Here is a 15,030-nt window from a genome sequence, read left to right on the forward strand (position 1 = left end):
TCATGTATAAAATACATTCACCTTTAAAAATTTTATGTAAAAACAAGAATTATTTTAGTATATTATTTTGACAATATTTTTCAAACAAATTCCCCTTTCCCTAAGTAATGGCTTATAATTTTATTAACCTCAGTATTTGATTTGTAAACACTACTGTTTATAGATTTTAGTAACAAATGCATAGTATTTCATATTTGTAATGTTAATTAATTGCATAAATGTATATTTTTCATTGAATTGAGAGAATTTTTTTATTAATGCATTACATTTGTTTTAAATGATATTTTAATGGGTTAAAATATATTTAAATTTATTTCCCCCCCTTTTTTTTAATTTAGATGCTCTCTTTTTTGAAGATGATCCACCTCGGTATGTACCTATTTAGATAGAAAATAAACATTAAATGCATTTAAAATTTACTTTCTTACAAATATATCTACATTTCATGCATCTTTAAGTATGAACACTGATTACTTTTTTATTTCAAATTTCTTTTGCTCTAGATCTAGAAGACAAAAAGCAGAACGAGCCAGACAAGCATTGAAACAAACCAAAGATTTTTTTCCTAGTGCGATTACAGTTTACTCATAAACAACAATAACAAAAAAATATTTTAATGAGTTGTTTAATTTTGTGATTAATTTTTGTTGATCAGTTATTTCTTTTCTTCTTCTTAATACAAAATCTTTTATATATTAAAAACTATACTTAATGCCCCCTCCCCTTGATTTAAATGGAATATTCTGTCGTAAAAATATTTTTGCCTTTGATGTAATACTTCTTTATTATTAATGTAGAGAATGATAAAGGTTACTGCATGCTTTATTTCTTTAAATATGGTTCTGGGCTATATATCCATTTGCAGAATAAAGTTGTTTCAGATGACCAGACACGTGCAACTTAAAGCATTCATCAAGAAATTACAGAAAGTAGAGAATTTTATCAAAGCCTTTTTTACACTGTGGATGGAAACATTCTTTCAATGGCCCACCAGTGGCCGAGCGGTAAAGTTGCTGAACACTGGTAGTTCGGTCTGAGGTTCCAATCCCACGAACGGGCTGGCTGCATGGGTATTTTCGTGGTTTTCCCCATGTGTAACATGTATACAAGTCAGTTTCCTTAGAAAGTCCTCCACGAAGGCATCCCTCCCCTTTGGCAAATAACCCTTGAAGCTTTGCCATAATTAAATAACCTAACCTAACCTAACCATTCTTTCAATGCAGAATTTTCATACAGTGTTCAAAATTCGAATCAGTGATTTATTCATTAATAAGTAAAATATAAAAATATAAAGCATTCCATACTTATACATAAAAGATTTTTTGAAGATATATTTATTGTTAATCTTTTTATAAGGCTGATTCTAAATTTAATAATGACTTGTATATCCATTAAAAACTCAATTATCACAAAGAAGAAAATAACATCTTATTGTATTGTTTTCTAAATCTGATAAAAAAAATTTAATTTTCTTCAGTAATGGATACTGAAAACTGATCTAAGTCTGTGAATTTGTTAGCAAATAGATTTGCAAATTTTGCATGTAAAGTTATAGAACATTAATTTTAGTTACTTATTTTACCATGCCCAGAGAGACTGACTAGCCTTAAATCTGTTAAAGGCCATCCATCTTAATACATGGCTAAAATAATTATTATAACCAGAACTGGATTAACAATTAAATCAAAAAAGGACATGCTTAGAGTATCAAAGGAAAGAGGGCACCATGAAAAATTTCCATTCTGAGTTTTACCACAGAATGTTGCAGCTAAACTATGACCTAGAAAAAAGAAATAAGGGGAAGAAGTAAATATATGGGCACCAAAATCTTTAAAGTACTTAGGGCCTCTAAAAATCTTAATCCAGCCCTTATGACAACTCTTTTTACTGAAAAAGGATTTAACTGATTTTAGTCTATCTGTTCTATACATAAATGTACTTAGTTTACATGCAAACTTGCATACTGTAGCAATCGGTAATTTATTAATTAGCATTTTTTTCCTTGAAACCACATAAAATTTTTCTTGATGAATGTTTTGTATTTACAGAGCCACTGCAGTTACATTCTAAAACTGCTTTCAGAAAATTTATTGATATAAAATGACCAATATTCAAAGAAATATAGCCTGTAACCACTTTTTTAAAACTCATATATAATACCAGAATTCATTGTGGTCACATTGAAAATATGCTCTGAAAGCAAAGAACATAAAGTTGAGCATTGCAAGTAAAACTAAATGTTTATATTTTTAAAATAAAATTAATTTTTGCCATTGATTCTTTACTTAAAGAATACCCTTGCTAATTGTGTATATTCAACAGTAAATTTTATTCATCTTGAATTTATTTATATATTTATTTTTCAGTAATTTTTATATCATACATTTCTGTGGAAACAAGGCTTAATCACACACTTGGAGATCTGTGAGTGAAGTCTTATACTCACAGTTGAACTGTCTTTTTAATCTGAGTTAAAATAACATGCTGAATAATAATTATTGGAGGTTTACAAATTAATCCTAGAAGTTTGATTGATTGATATTAGTCATACAAGTTTATAAATATTATACTGATTCTTCACTATCAGTATCTGCTTAATATCAACAGGCTGTTTCTAGTTGTCTGTTGCTGTTCTGCCTTTGTCACCAAGCTCTTAATATAGCCAACACAAGCAACAAATGAAGTGTTCTTACTCTTGAGCCAATTTGATATGATTTTTGGTGATGTTGCCAGTTTCATAGAATACATCTGCAAAATTGCACGTCACACTACATTTCTAAAAACCTGTGGGAATTGGCATCTCCCTATTTTGAACTTGGAAGCCTTAAATTTGCTAATGGCTGTTAGTCAATAACGGAAATAATTGTGGCAACTTATTTTATCAAAATGTGTTTTGTCTGACTGTAATAACTGTTTTACATTTTAAAAAACATTGAATTTACAAAAATATATGTTTTCTGTTTGCTTCATCAACTGTCACTTCCTGTCATTTTTCTTGTATTCATTAATTACATTCGTCATTTAGAATTTCATATATCTTCAAACCTGGAAATTTCTTGCTGATGGATATTTCAAATTATTTTAGAAAATGCATGTATTACTCTAATTTTATATAGCAGAACCTGAGAAATGTTACAGAAACATTCATGTCACTATGCTTTTGTGTTGTTTCTGCACCCAGTAGTTATGTTTATTTCTCTGCAAATTCAAATGAGTGTGCTTTCCCCTATTTTCCCCCTCCTTATGTGTGGCAGAAATATTTTATTTCCATTTACATGCTAAACATATTTTATTTGGTTAAATGATGGAGTTAATGGATTTTCATTTTAAATTTCTTATGTTACTTCATAACATTATGTTTTACTTCTTAAGGATTTAATGAACAATAACAAATTTTTTATCATATTACCTAAAACCTGATATATAAAAAACGTTATCATGAAATATATAATATAATATCAGAACTAAATGTGGCTTTTTATTGTTAAATAATGAATAATAAAAATTTTGAGTGCTATGATATAAAAACTGGTTTATGAAAAACTTTATCATGAAAAGATAATAGTATATCAGAACTTAATTTTTCTTATATATAAATTATGTTTAGTGTAAGTATTTTAAATTGATTTATATACATTATTTAAAGTTATATTATTGAATAGCTTTGTTAATTTTAATAGGTTTCATGATCACAAAGAAATTTGATGAAAGTATAAACTTGTTGTTTGATATATTACAGCATCCATTACTTAATAAACAAGTAAGTCAATTTCATGTATTTTTAAAATGATCTATATTGTTATCTTATGTGTGCTATCTTCCACTTTTATGTTATTTTTTATTCTTGAATGTTTATTAGTAAATTTAGAAATATATATTTAATCTTTATTCATAATTTTAAAACATCCGTATAGCTTATAAATGATAAGTTTTAATTTTTGATTAGCATTTGATGTATGAACTACACTTAGTTTTGTAAAGAATAGCTAAAGCTAGAAAGATCCAAAGAAATTAGATTGTTGATGCTATTTGGATTATATCTTCGTACTGCAAAACAGGCTGAAGTTCAGTTATATGTTGAGCAGTCACGTTTTGATTTGTAGAAAATATAATAATCACTTTGTTAAAAAGAAAAAATAAATATCATTGACCACATAACCATTTCAAGTGACTGTTTCTATTCAATGCCACAGATACGCTTTCCTGTGAATAACTGCATCTTTCAAGATCATAATGCCTTTATTCATCAAAATGAAATTTTTCAGTTATATTTAAAGAATATGGAGTTACTCATCTTCCCTGGCCTGTACAATCACAAGATTCAAATAATCATTAAACCACTGTAATCAGAAAATAAAAGTGAGATCCTGTTTTCTTTTACCAGCATCTTTCAGGTGAAACTGTTTATAATAGAATGGTATAAACTACCTTTTACCATCATTAAGAACTTGTATACCTTCTGTTATTTTAAACAATTCCCTTATCTGCTGTCACTACATTTTTTTTTTCCCCTACATTTACATGTGGCAATTTACTATCTGTTTTTTTTTTTTTTTTTTTTTTTTTTTTTTTTTTTTTATTTATTGTGTATGCCCACAATCAAAAAATGTTTCATCATAACATATGAAAGCTTCATCTCATTCAAAATATATACCATTTAGTATCCAAACTTTGTTAATCCTAATCAGGAAAGTTTCCAGATTTTTATCTTACCTCTTAAAATTTTCCTTGGAATTTTTTTTAAAGTTCTATTGGTAATCTCTGATTATCCATAGCTCCGGAAATGCATTCATAAGGCAATACATTATATTGCTAAAATAGGCAACCTTTGATGACTGTAAAATGTATGTATGTAGCAACTGATATGTGAGCAGCTGACAAGCACCAATTTCAGCTGAAGACTACATTTTCAGATTCAGTAGTGCATATTTAGTATATATATATATATATATATATATATATATGTATATTTTCCAATGTAAGAAATCATAGTAGTGTGGAGTTTGTTAGCTGATGAAAAAGAAAACACTGCATTTCTTCAGAAATGTGGCAATTTGCTCAGCAAAGCAAAAATGCTCATGCAAAAATTCAAAATCCATGAAAGCTGTATTTCTTAAGCAACTGAATTTTATGGACCGGAGTTTATGTGCTGATGCCAAATTTATGCAATTCTCTGATGTTTTAACAACATCAGAAAGAGTTTTCTGAAACATATTGTGTACATAGAGAGAACCGACAGTGTACGCAGTGCCAAGTTTCTGTGGTTCTGTGGTGTTTTTTAAAGCTAAAACAGATTGCTGTATATATGGGGAGAAGAGGCAAAAAAGGGAGTGGAAAAGATAATTGTTTTATTGTGGGTCCCCCCCCCCCATTTAGAGTTTTGTCAGTTAATTGCTGGTATATGTAATTCTTAAGTGCTATCATTTTTAAAAATGGCTGTTGTTTTCACTTCTTAGTGAAAAATTAGTAGATGTAATGTACATGTACAGAAAAACAAATTATACAATTTTAGAAAAATTGGGTGATTTCAAGAAAAAGACCTTTGCAAGTCAGTAACACTTTGGTCCACCTCTGATTCTTATACAAGCAGTTATTCAGCTTGATTGAGAGGAGTTGGCGGATGTCCTTCTGCGAGATATTGTGCCAAATCTGTCCAATTAGCAAGTTAGATCAGCAAAATCTGTGCTGGTTGGAAGGCCTTTCCCATAATGCTCCAGACATGCTCAATGGGGGGAGAGATCTGGCAACCTTGCTGGCAGGGCAATATTGGGCAAGCACAAAGCCAAGCAGTAGAAACTACAGCAGTGAGCAGCGAGCTTTATCTTGCTGAAATATAAGCCCAGGAGGTCATGAATATGAAGGGCAGCACAATGGGGCATAGAATACCATTGACATACCGCTGTGCTGTAAGCGTGTTCACGGACAACAACCTAAGGGATCCTGCTATTAAATAAAATAGCACCTGAGACTATCACTCCTGGTTGTTTAGCCTTATGGCAAATGACAGTCAGCTTGGTATCCCACTGCTGTCCAAGGCATCTCCAGACACATCTTTGCTGGACATTAGGGCTCAGTTTGAAGCAGGATTCATCACCAAAGACGATTCTGCTGTCGCAAGGAACATTCCCAGGTCGAATGTGTCCAACACCAATGCAAACGGTCCTGTCAGTGTACAGAGGTTAATGGTAGTCAGTGCAAGGAGCACAGCGACCTCAGTCATCTTCCTCTGAGCTGCCTATTAAGGGTCCTTGCAATCACTGAAGCACCAGTTGCACATAGGATCTGGGGCTCTGAGTCTCGCTCTGATGATTGATCTGTCCTCTTCTATCATCTCCCTTCTTGACATTGTGTTTGACTATGGGGCGGCCATTCCCACCAACATCGTCTAATAGTGGCATCGCTCCTATCCAAATGTTGAGGAATTTGTCAATTAGACCAGTCGACTTCTTTGAACCCAACTACACATCCTCTTCCAAATGCTGTCATCTGCATATACTGTTTCTCCACTTGTACGAGGGCCATCCAGGAAGTAGATTACGTTTCCGTCTGTGTCCGCTAGGGGCGGGGCTAGCGCGGCCATCTTGGGGTCAGAGCGTTGCGCAGCTCAGTGCATCTAGCCGTGCTAGTGAGAGGTTCGTGCTGTGCTCCGTTCAGATACTGTGACGGTTTGAAATGTCTGCGTTAATTGAAAATCCCGCGAGCTGCGAGGTGTGCTCAGTAATAAGGTTTCTGACTGCAAAAAACTGTAAACCGATAGAAATCTATCGGCAGCTTCGTGAAGTGTATGGGGACAACGTTATCACTGAAGGTGGAGTGCGTCATAAGATTTCAAAATGGCCGAACCAATGTTCACGACGAAGATCGAAGTGGGAGACCCAGCATAGTGACCGCCGAACTTCTCGAAAAAGTCGATGCTAAAGTCCGTGAAAATCGAAATTTCACAATAACGGAACTTTCTTTGAGTTTTCCACAAATTTCGCGAAGTTTGTTGCACGAAATCATCAGCGAAAAGCTTGGTTACCACAAGTTTTGTGCAAGATGGAAGGCAAGAAGAGGTAACGAAGTGGTTGAAGGCGCAGGCGGCCGAATTTTTCGACGAAGGAATTTCCAAGCTCGTACATCGCTACGATAAATGCCTTAATTTGTATGGTGACTATGTAGAAAAGTAGTATTTGAGTGTGGCTTTCATCTGTATATAATAAAATTTGTTTCCTATACTTTGTTTATTTTTTTATTCCAAAACGTAATCTACTTTCTGGATAGCCCTCGTATGTGAGGCATAGTTACTGAGTACATGGAATGAAATTCACAAAGAATGTATGACCTGGAAATGCAAAGTCTCTTCTTTAACCCCTTACACATGGAATATATTTAAGAAAAACATGGCAAAAATGGAAATTTTTTTTCTCTTTAATTTTGTTCATTATCATCAAAATGGTATATACGAAAGCATGGCACAGCACACAAGTCTACATCACAATCTTTACAATAAACTGGAGTCTCGCGTTGTATCTACTCTCCGTTTTCATCAGTTTTACGACAACAAAGGGAACATTGTCTGGTTGGAGTAGTCTTTTTCTCCGTTGGTGGAATATGTTCAGGAAAGTGTTGACCCATAAGTCGCAACTTCATATTATGACAACCTTGTCCTGTCGGCTGAATATATGGCTTCAAGCTATATATTCAGCCGACAGGCTGATATATGGCTGAATATATACCTTCAAGATTTGTTCCACAATTAAGATTCTATAGTTCATATTACATTTTCCACTGCATGATGACTGATAAATAATAAAGGAATTCCAAAGTGCTTGATCCAGAAGATAGAAAATATCTTTACATAGTGTTTCTTTCAACACTTTCTGGCCATGGGACAGTCTGTAAGGTGTTGATCAACTTTATCAACACTTTCATAGTGTTGTTACAGTCAGCAACTGACTTTAGGTTTTGGTTTCTTTTGCTCCTTCCGATCTTCCGTCTCAATCATTTCTGCAGTGTGGACTGAAGAAAGCAGGTAAATTTCTTTTTATCATGCCATTTTAGAGGACTGTTAATTTCCCATGCTGAAAAGCCAAAATGTCACCTTTCTCTCTCTTTTTTTTAAATCGAGTGGTATCTCCTTTCTGATTGCTCGTATATTTGTAAATTTCAGGCCCGTATATTCGGAAAATGGTAAATCACATATTAGGCATTGGACGAACTGAGTTTGGGCTTCACGGAATTGAAACATCGATTTTTCTCTTGCCCGAACTCAGCTCGGGCATTCCAAAATCGACGCATTTGCATTGCCCGAACTGAGTTCAGGTGTCACAGACAAGGGGTTAATGTCCTGCCAGTTGCACATTTAAGTTGGATTGCAGCTTCTTATGTCCATTCATTCTCTGCCAAACTTTAAAATTTTACCTTTTCCATCAAAACATGTATGCATATCAATTCGTGTCCAATTTGCGTTAGTCCTTCTTGGTGCGTCACCCCCCTTTTTTTTTTTTTTTTTTTTTTTTTTTTTTTGTCTTTGAATGTAGTTTCAACAGTAAGTGTCAGGATAATGCCAGACCTTGTGCTGCATGAATGCAATCAAACCATGCACCAGCAATGAAAAGATTTGGATGCAGCTGATATTAGAAATCTGATGCCATCATTCATCTGTGGAATAAGAGCCTGAACATGGGTAAAAATTCAGTCAAAAGTCGTTAATTCGGACACCCATAATCCGGAATGATCTATAATCCGGACCTCAAAGCTACAAACTTTCTGCGCATGCGTCTTTTGACGCATGCGCGTAAGACCTTTACGCCTGCGAATTTGCGTGTGCGCAAAATACGTTTATGAACGCGCGTTTAATGTATAACGGACGGTATAAGCTAAGCTAAAATTATCTAATTATCTATTTCAGTTAATGTTGCAGATTGCGTTGTCCTTAATCTTCGAATTGGATCCGGCTTATTATTTTTTGCAGACTGTTAGAGCAATTTTATAAAAGTAAGCTTGAACTTTCGATTATGTCAAATAGAATTTCCGATTTATATTTACTAATATGTAACGGATCTACAAAGCGAAAGTATGTTTCGGAGTCCATTAAACAAAAAGTGGAATTGCTGCAAAAAATGGATAAAGGCATATCCTTTGTTTATCTAAACTTTAACATTTGTTTATCTAAACTTTGTTTATCTTTAACGCTGCAGCGCAAGTTGATCTGTCAGCACTATCCTTATCTTCAGGGCAGATGTTTTTATTTTATTTGGCTTATAATTGCTTACTAAATGTAGTATTTCATTTCGATGTACGCCGTCTTTGATAAGATTTAAATCAAATGCCTCATCGTTATAATTCGCTTCTGATAGCGAAGAAAGTGACAGAGGTTATTGAAAATTAAAACATTTCGATTGACAAATTAGTCGGTATTCTCGACACAGCAATTATAGGACTTGAACAGCGGAACTTTGTAACTGAACAAGAAATTATGTCTGTTTATAGAATTAAAGAGAATGTATTATCACATAAAAAACGAAGCAACTTAAACAACTTACATTGAAAGAAATGTTTAATAAAGTAAACAAATAAATATTAAGCTTTTTTTTTTTTTTTTTTTGTAAATTTTGATACACTTTAGATCATAATTGTTCTTTATTTCGTAAATTACGGTTTCATATTTTTAATTTTATAATTTCTGCATGCCATTTTACCAGATTTAAACTGATGATCTATAATCCGGAATCGCCGAAGTCCAGCTGAGTCCGGATTAACGACTTTTGACTGTATTATGAATAAATGAAACTGGTTCCTATGTCAGTATTTCTTGTAGTTTTATTTTTGTATACATTTGCTGACTGTCCTATGCCATTTCCAATATTAGAAAGATAAATATTGAGAGAAAATTTATGTGCTTATTTGTTATAAATGTTGTAATTGTTTAATTCTTGGTAGAATAATAAATGCAAGATTTTGAAAACAGTTTTAATTGCCTGAATTTTATATTGTTTCAGATCTCCTATGTACTTTTAGACATCTTGGCTGTTGAACTGTTTCCTGAACTCTTGGAAATGCACAGAACTGATTCTGTAGCATCTGCTATGGATTGACTGGACTATAATATTTTATAAAGTGTTGTACTGAAACAACATTCCAACTGAATATATGCTAGTCTTTTCCATATATGGTTTATAAATGTACATTCTCAATTGTAAATTAGTACAAATGGAATCTTATTTATAGCAACTGTTGCTGTCAAATAAATTGTTCTTTATCTTCCAGTTCTTTGTTATCTTATTCTCATAAGATATGTAACATAGAAGGGATAATGCTTTTCTATTATTTATCTTATTGACTAAGAAAATCAGTTTTGTCTGAGACAGAAATTATATTCAGAAAAGAAATGTATTAAAACCTTAGGTAGTCAGCTCTGGTAGCAACTAATTTTTAAATTGTTCAATATTTGTTAGAACTTGAACAAATGCTATATTGAACGCCAAGTTCAAATGCTTATATGCCTACCGGCGGCCGAGCAGTAAAGACGCTGAACACTGGTAGTTCGGTCCGAGGTTTGAATCCCACGAGCGGGCTAGCTGCATGGTCGTTTTCGTGGTTTTCCCCATGTGTAATGTGTATACGAACCAGTTTCCCTTAGAAAGTCCTCCACGAAGGCATCCCTCTTTTTAGGCAGATAGCCCTTGTGTGCTTTGCCGTAATTGAATAACCTAATTGTGTAGATTGCAAACTGAGAATACAAGCATAAGTTAAGAGACACATGCCATACCGGACGCATAAACAGGGGATTCTTCATCTAACGTTTACCTTGGAAAATCTGCAATGGGTGGGTTCTATTTCTGTTCCCAACATCTTCCCAAATATGCATTGAATTTTTTCTCACAGTTCTAGTTGCAGTTCAGACTTTCACTTACAGACAGCACGGCAATTTTTAAATGATATATTAATTCAATTCAGGCTTGAAATTATATTATATACATATAATTTTTAACTGTAATTGTGCATTGCATGCATGTTCAACGATGCATTACATACATTAGTATACATTATCTCTTACACATTATTACAGATCTAAAAATAGTTCTTTTATCCATTTGCTTAAATTTCATTGTAGGCATATCCATCTAAAATCATCTTTCTTTTGTCATGTTTAGATCGTAAAATGTTTACTCCTTCGTTGTTTTGATTTAGCATAAGGGTGAAAAAATTTCAAAAAATCTGCTGAAACGATGACGTGTAATAACGTTTCTTGTTTAGCAACAACATGCATTTCTTAATTATCAATGGTGCATTACGTATGTGCTAAGGGAACGTTTCACTGTAGTTTAATTTGTTATGTATTTTTGCCATTGATGTTTTTTAGTAAAGGGTTCAAAAAAAAAAAAAAGAATGTGTACATTTAACGAAGACCTGCAGAAGGAATATCCATTTATCGAAAAAACTATAATCAATTCCGATGTATGGTGCAATGCATTTTCTTCAAAATTTTCATTAAGCCATGGGAGATGTATAGATATTAAACTTCTTATACATAGTAATAAACACAAAATGTCAAACTCTACTGCTACATCTAGCTCTTCATTAAATAGTTTCTTCAAACAGAAGAAAATGGGTGATAAGAAAGAAGAATTAGCTACAGTAAAAGGTACTTTGGTATAACATACTACATTGAATGAAGGATAGACATGGTTATGTAAATTTTGTAGCGCTGGGCCGCACTTATGCTCACGCGAGGCTGTTGTGGTAACTGCATGTATAGCTAGTACTATGATTGCTGTTAATCAGTTGTTTCAATTACCAGTACAAGTAAAACTTCTGATTTAGACAGCTTATATCGCAGACAGATAGTAGGCTCTCGACGCATGGGCCATTCAATTTCCGAAATCGTCAGAGGGTTAGGAATTTCAAGTTCGAGAATGTCTAAAGTACACTAAGAATACACGGATGGTGGAAAAAAAAAACTAGAGATGGGGCAGATTGTAAAGAACAATTGGCTTCGAATGAGTGGAGTATGAGAAGGCTCAGCCTATTGTACCCAGTCACCGAAGCCAAACATTAGCTAAAATTACCACTCAGCTGCATCAGGGCAACAGTCGTATAGTCAGTAAACGGATCATGCAAAACTCGCTTCACCATAAGGGCTTCAGAAACCGTAGGCCCACGAAAGTACCCCTGCTGAATGCATTCCATCGAGCTTCACTTCTTGCCTGGGTAAAGAGAATAGACTCCAGAGGATTGGAAACGAGTAGCATGGAGTGATGAGGCTTGATTCCGAGTAGTTAATACCGATGTCAGGCTGAGAACATGGCGTCAGGCTAATGAAGCCATAGATCCTGCATGCCAGGTTGGAACTGTAAAGACCATGGCGGCTCAGTCATGGTCTAAAGTGTTTTCTCTTGGCAGTATTTGGAATCTTTGATACTTGTACCAACCTCAATATGATACAGTACATAGAGTTGCTGAGCGTTATCTCCATCCATTTATGCTTTCCCTCCATTCACATGGAAAAGAGAATCCCAGCAAGATAACTGCACCTTTCACAGGTCCCATTGTCTGCTGCTTGGTTGGATGAGCATTCTTTTGATTTCTCGGTCATAAATTGACTATCTAGAAGCCCTGACTTAAATTCTATTGAGCACCTTTTTGATGTTTTGGAGAAAGGTGTGAAACCACATCACACAACACTGCCAACACTTTCTAAATTATGGACAGCTCTATCCGATGTTTGGCAAGCCATTTCCGTAGAATACTTCCACAAACTAACTGTATCTTTGCCTCTTCGTGTGCCAACCATTGTCAAGAAGGAGACACAACTCGTTATTAACTAGTTATTCCTAATTCAATTGCACTTCACTGTATTTGCCACAACCATAGCTTTAGGTCAATAGTCTATGGATTGGACGTTCAAGTGGCATTTGAGCCTAAATTTGCATGTATGCGAATTAAAAGCCAAGCAATAGTGCTAAATGTTTTCATGCCTTACGCTTTATGAGCTTTACTCAGGTTTTTGTGAAAATGTTCATTTCTTTCAGTCTTAACTGATGCGTCCAAACGCAAGGAAATAAAACTTCTTCCAATATCTATTAGATTTATAGATTGGAGTTACGGAGTTAGAATAAAACTTTTAGAATTTAAATCCTTACCTGGTTGAAACAACCGATATTGTCAGCAGTTATTAACTACCTGTTTTCAGTAAAATAATTTAAAAGGAAAGGTTATTGGCCGAATTCTATCTTTGCAGGAATATATAGACGTGGAGAAAGTAATGTTTTGTTGAATTGAAACGAAACCTTAACCATGGTTTAATTGGAGTCTGATGTGCAGGCATATTATCCATAATACTATAAGGTTAGGTTAGGTTATTCAATTGCAGCAAAGCCTCGAGGGCTATCTGTCTAAAGGGGGGATGCCTTCATGGAGGACTTTCTAAGGGAAAGTGGCTCATATACACGTTACACATGGGGAAAACCACGAAAACACCCATAGAGCCAGCCCGTTCGCAGGATTCGAACCTCGGACCGAACTACCAGTGTTCAGCGACTTTACCGCTCGGCCGCTAGTGGGCCAATACTATAAGGACATCAGCTGATGTTTTGTCAGTTGATGTAGAAACGATTATGCCTAAGATATACTTTAAATCTTATACTATTAGAGTGGAAACAGTTAAAAATTTCTGCAACTTCGTAGAAACCGATTTTTTAATACTAGGGTATTCACAAACAAGATGGTTAGCATTACTTCTTGCCTTTGAATAGGTACTCCAGTCGTTTTTACCACTTAAGGTTTATTTTCAATCTCAAGAAAAGTAGGCCATGCTTATTTTAAAATTCTTTGAAAATCCAGTGGACGATGCTTGGCTACATTCAATTAACACTCAGGCTTCAATATTTCATAAAGTTATTACAATAATTAAAAATCAAACTGCATCTGTATTTGATGTAATTCCTTTAATGGATACTCTGAAAGCTCCAGTATTGAGCAAGATAGAGACCAAAAAGTATTTCAGGAAATGGAAATGTACAGGTGGATCATATTAAATAAAATCATTTCTTGCAGTCAAGTTGAAATAGCCTTTTTGTTAATTAATAAAAGGAAACAAAATCATAAATTATTGGAAATTGATATATATGAGAAATATGTTTACTTTTAAACAATATATTACGGAAAAAAATATTGGAATACTAAAAATAAAATTAGATGCACCCAATTCAGAGATGGATAGATATATAACTGCATACTTTAATAAGAACCAGGTTCCTTGTCAAATATTTTTAAATTGCCAGAGTTTCTCTTTGTTCTTCCTGGCACTAATGCTGCAATGGAGCGAGTATTTAGCATTATGAACAATTTTTCTACTAGCGATAAGATACAGCTTAAATGGACACGTATCACCAAAATTAATTTCGATGAAAATGGCACGTACTTTTATAAGAAGATCAAAAAAGAAAAATAGTTATGCTTCAGAGAAATATCAGGATACTTTCATCAAAATAATTTAGAAGGGTTACAAATTTACTTTTTTTATTTAAAAAGGAATACTGCATTTTGATTTATTCTTTATTTATTAAAAATAGAATAAATCGCTATTAAAAACTAAAAAATTTTTTGATTAGTATATATTTATATTTTGACCTATGTACCACCTCCAACACACTAAGAAAAATAATCAAATGACTTAGTTGTAAAAAAAAAATATATTTAAAAAATTAGGTACTATTCCGTTTTGAGGACCATAAAAATCGGCAAACTATTGTTGATGACAGTGCTGCCAAAACTAATTCCGGTCACCCTAACGCAAGAAAGGAAGTATAATAGTAAATAACTATCTAAGATTATTGTTTTAAGGGTATCATTCATTATAGAAAATTATGTTTGAACAACCAACGAGATGAAATTATGCTTTGGTGATAACTCGATAGCGAATTAGCAATGCAGGAATCCATTCAGTTATGTTTAGCCTTTTTTTTATATATAAATTATAATAATGATCTGAAATAGTTATTTACTCTTATGCTTCCATTTAGTTATGTTTAACCTTCTTTTATA

At 33.5% G+C, this 15,030-nt stretch overlaps 1 protein-coding gene across 1 annotated transcript in view; it reads left to right on the forward strand.

Annotated features, from left to right (window-relative positions):
• Positions 1-10,250, forward strand: part of LOC118182577 (sorting nexin-14-like) — a 60,635-nt gene extending 50,385 nt beyond the window's left edge. The window contains exons 26-29 of the mRNA XM_035351953.2: positions 339-369; positions 504-568; positions 3,681-3,760; positions 9,984-10,250. Of these exons, the coding sequence (XP_035207844.1) occupies positions 339-369; positions 504-568; positions 3,681-3,760; positions 9,984-10,079 (272 nt within the window). The 3' untranslated portion in view covers positions 10,080-10,250. The remainder of the gene's footprint in view (positions 1-338; positions 370-503; positions 569-3,680; positions 3,761-9,983) is intronic.
• Positions 10,251-15,030: the final 4,780 nt, after the last annotated feature.

This window comes from Stegodyphus dumicola, chromosome 6 (genome assembly GCF_044657685.1).
Source record: "Stegodyphus dumicola isolate Sdum_Otavi_A_Nest chromosome 6, ASM4465768v1".
NCBI lineage: Eukaryota > Metazoa > Arthropoda > Arachnida > Araneae > Eresidae > Stegodyphus > Stegodyphus dumicola.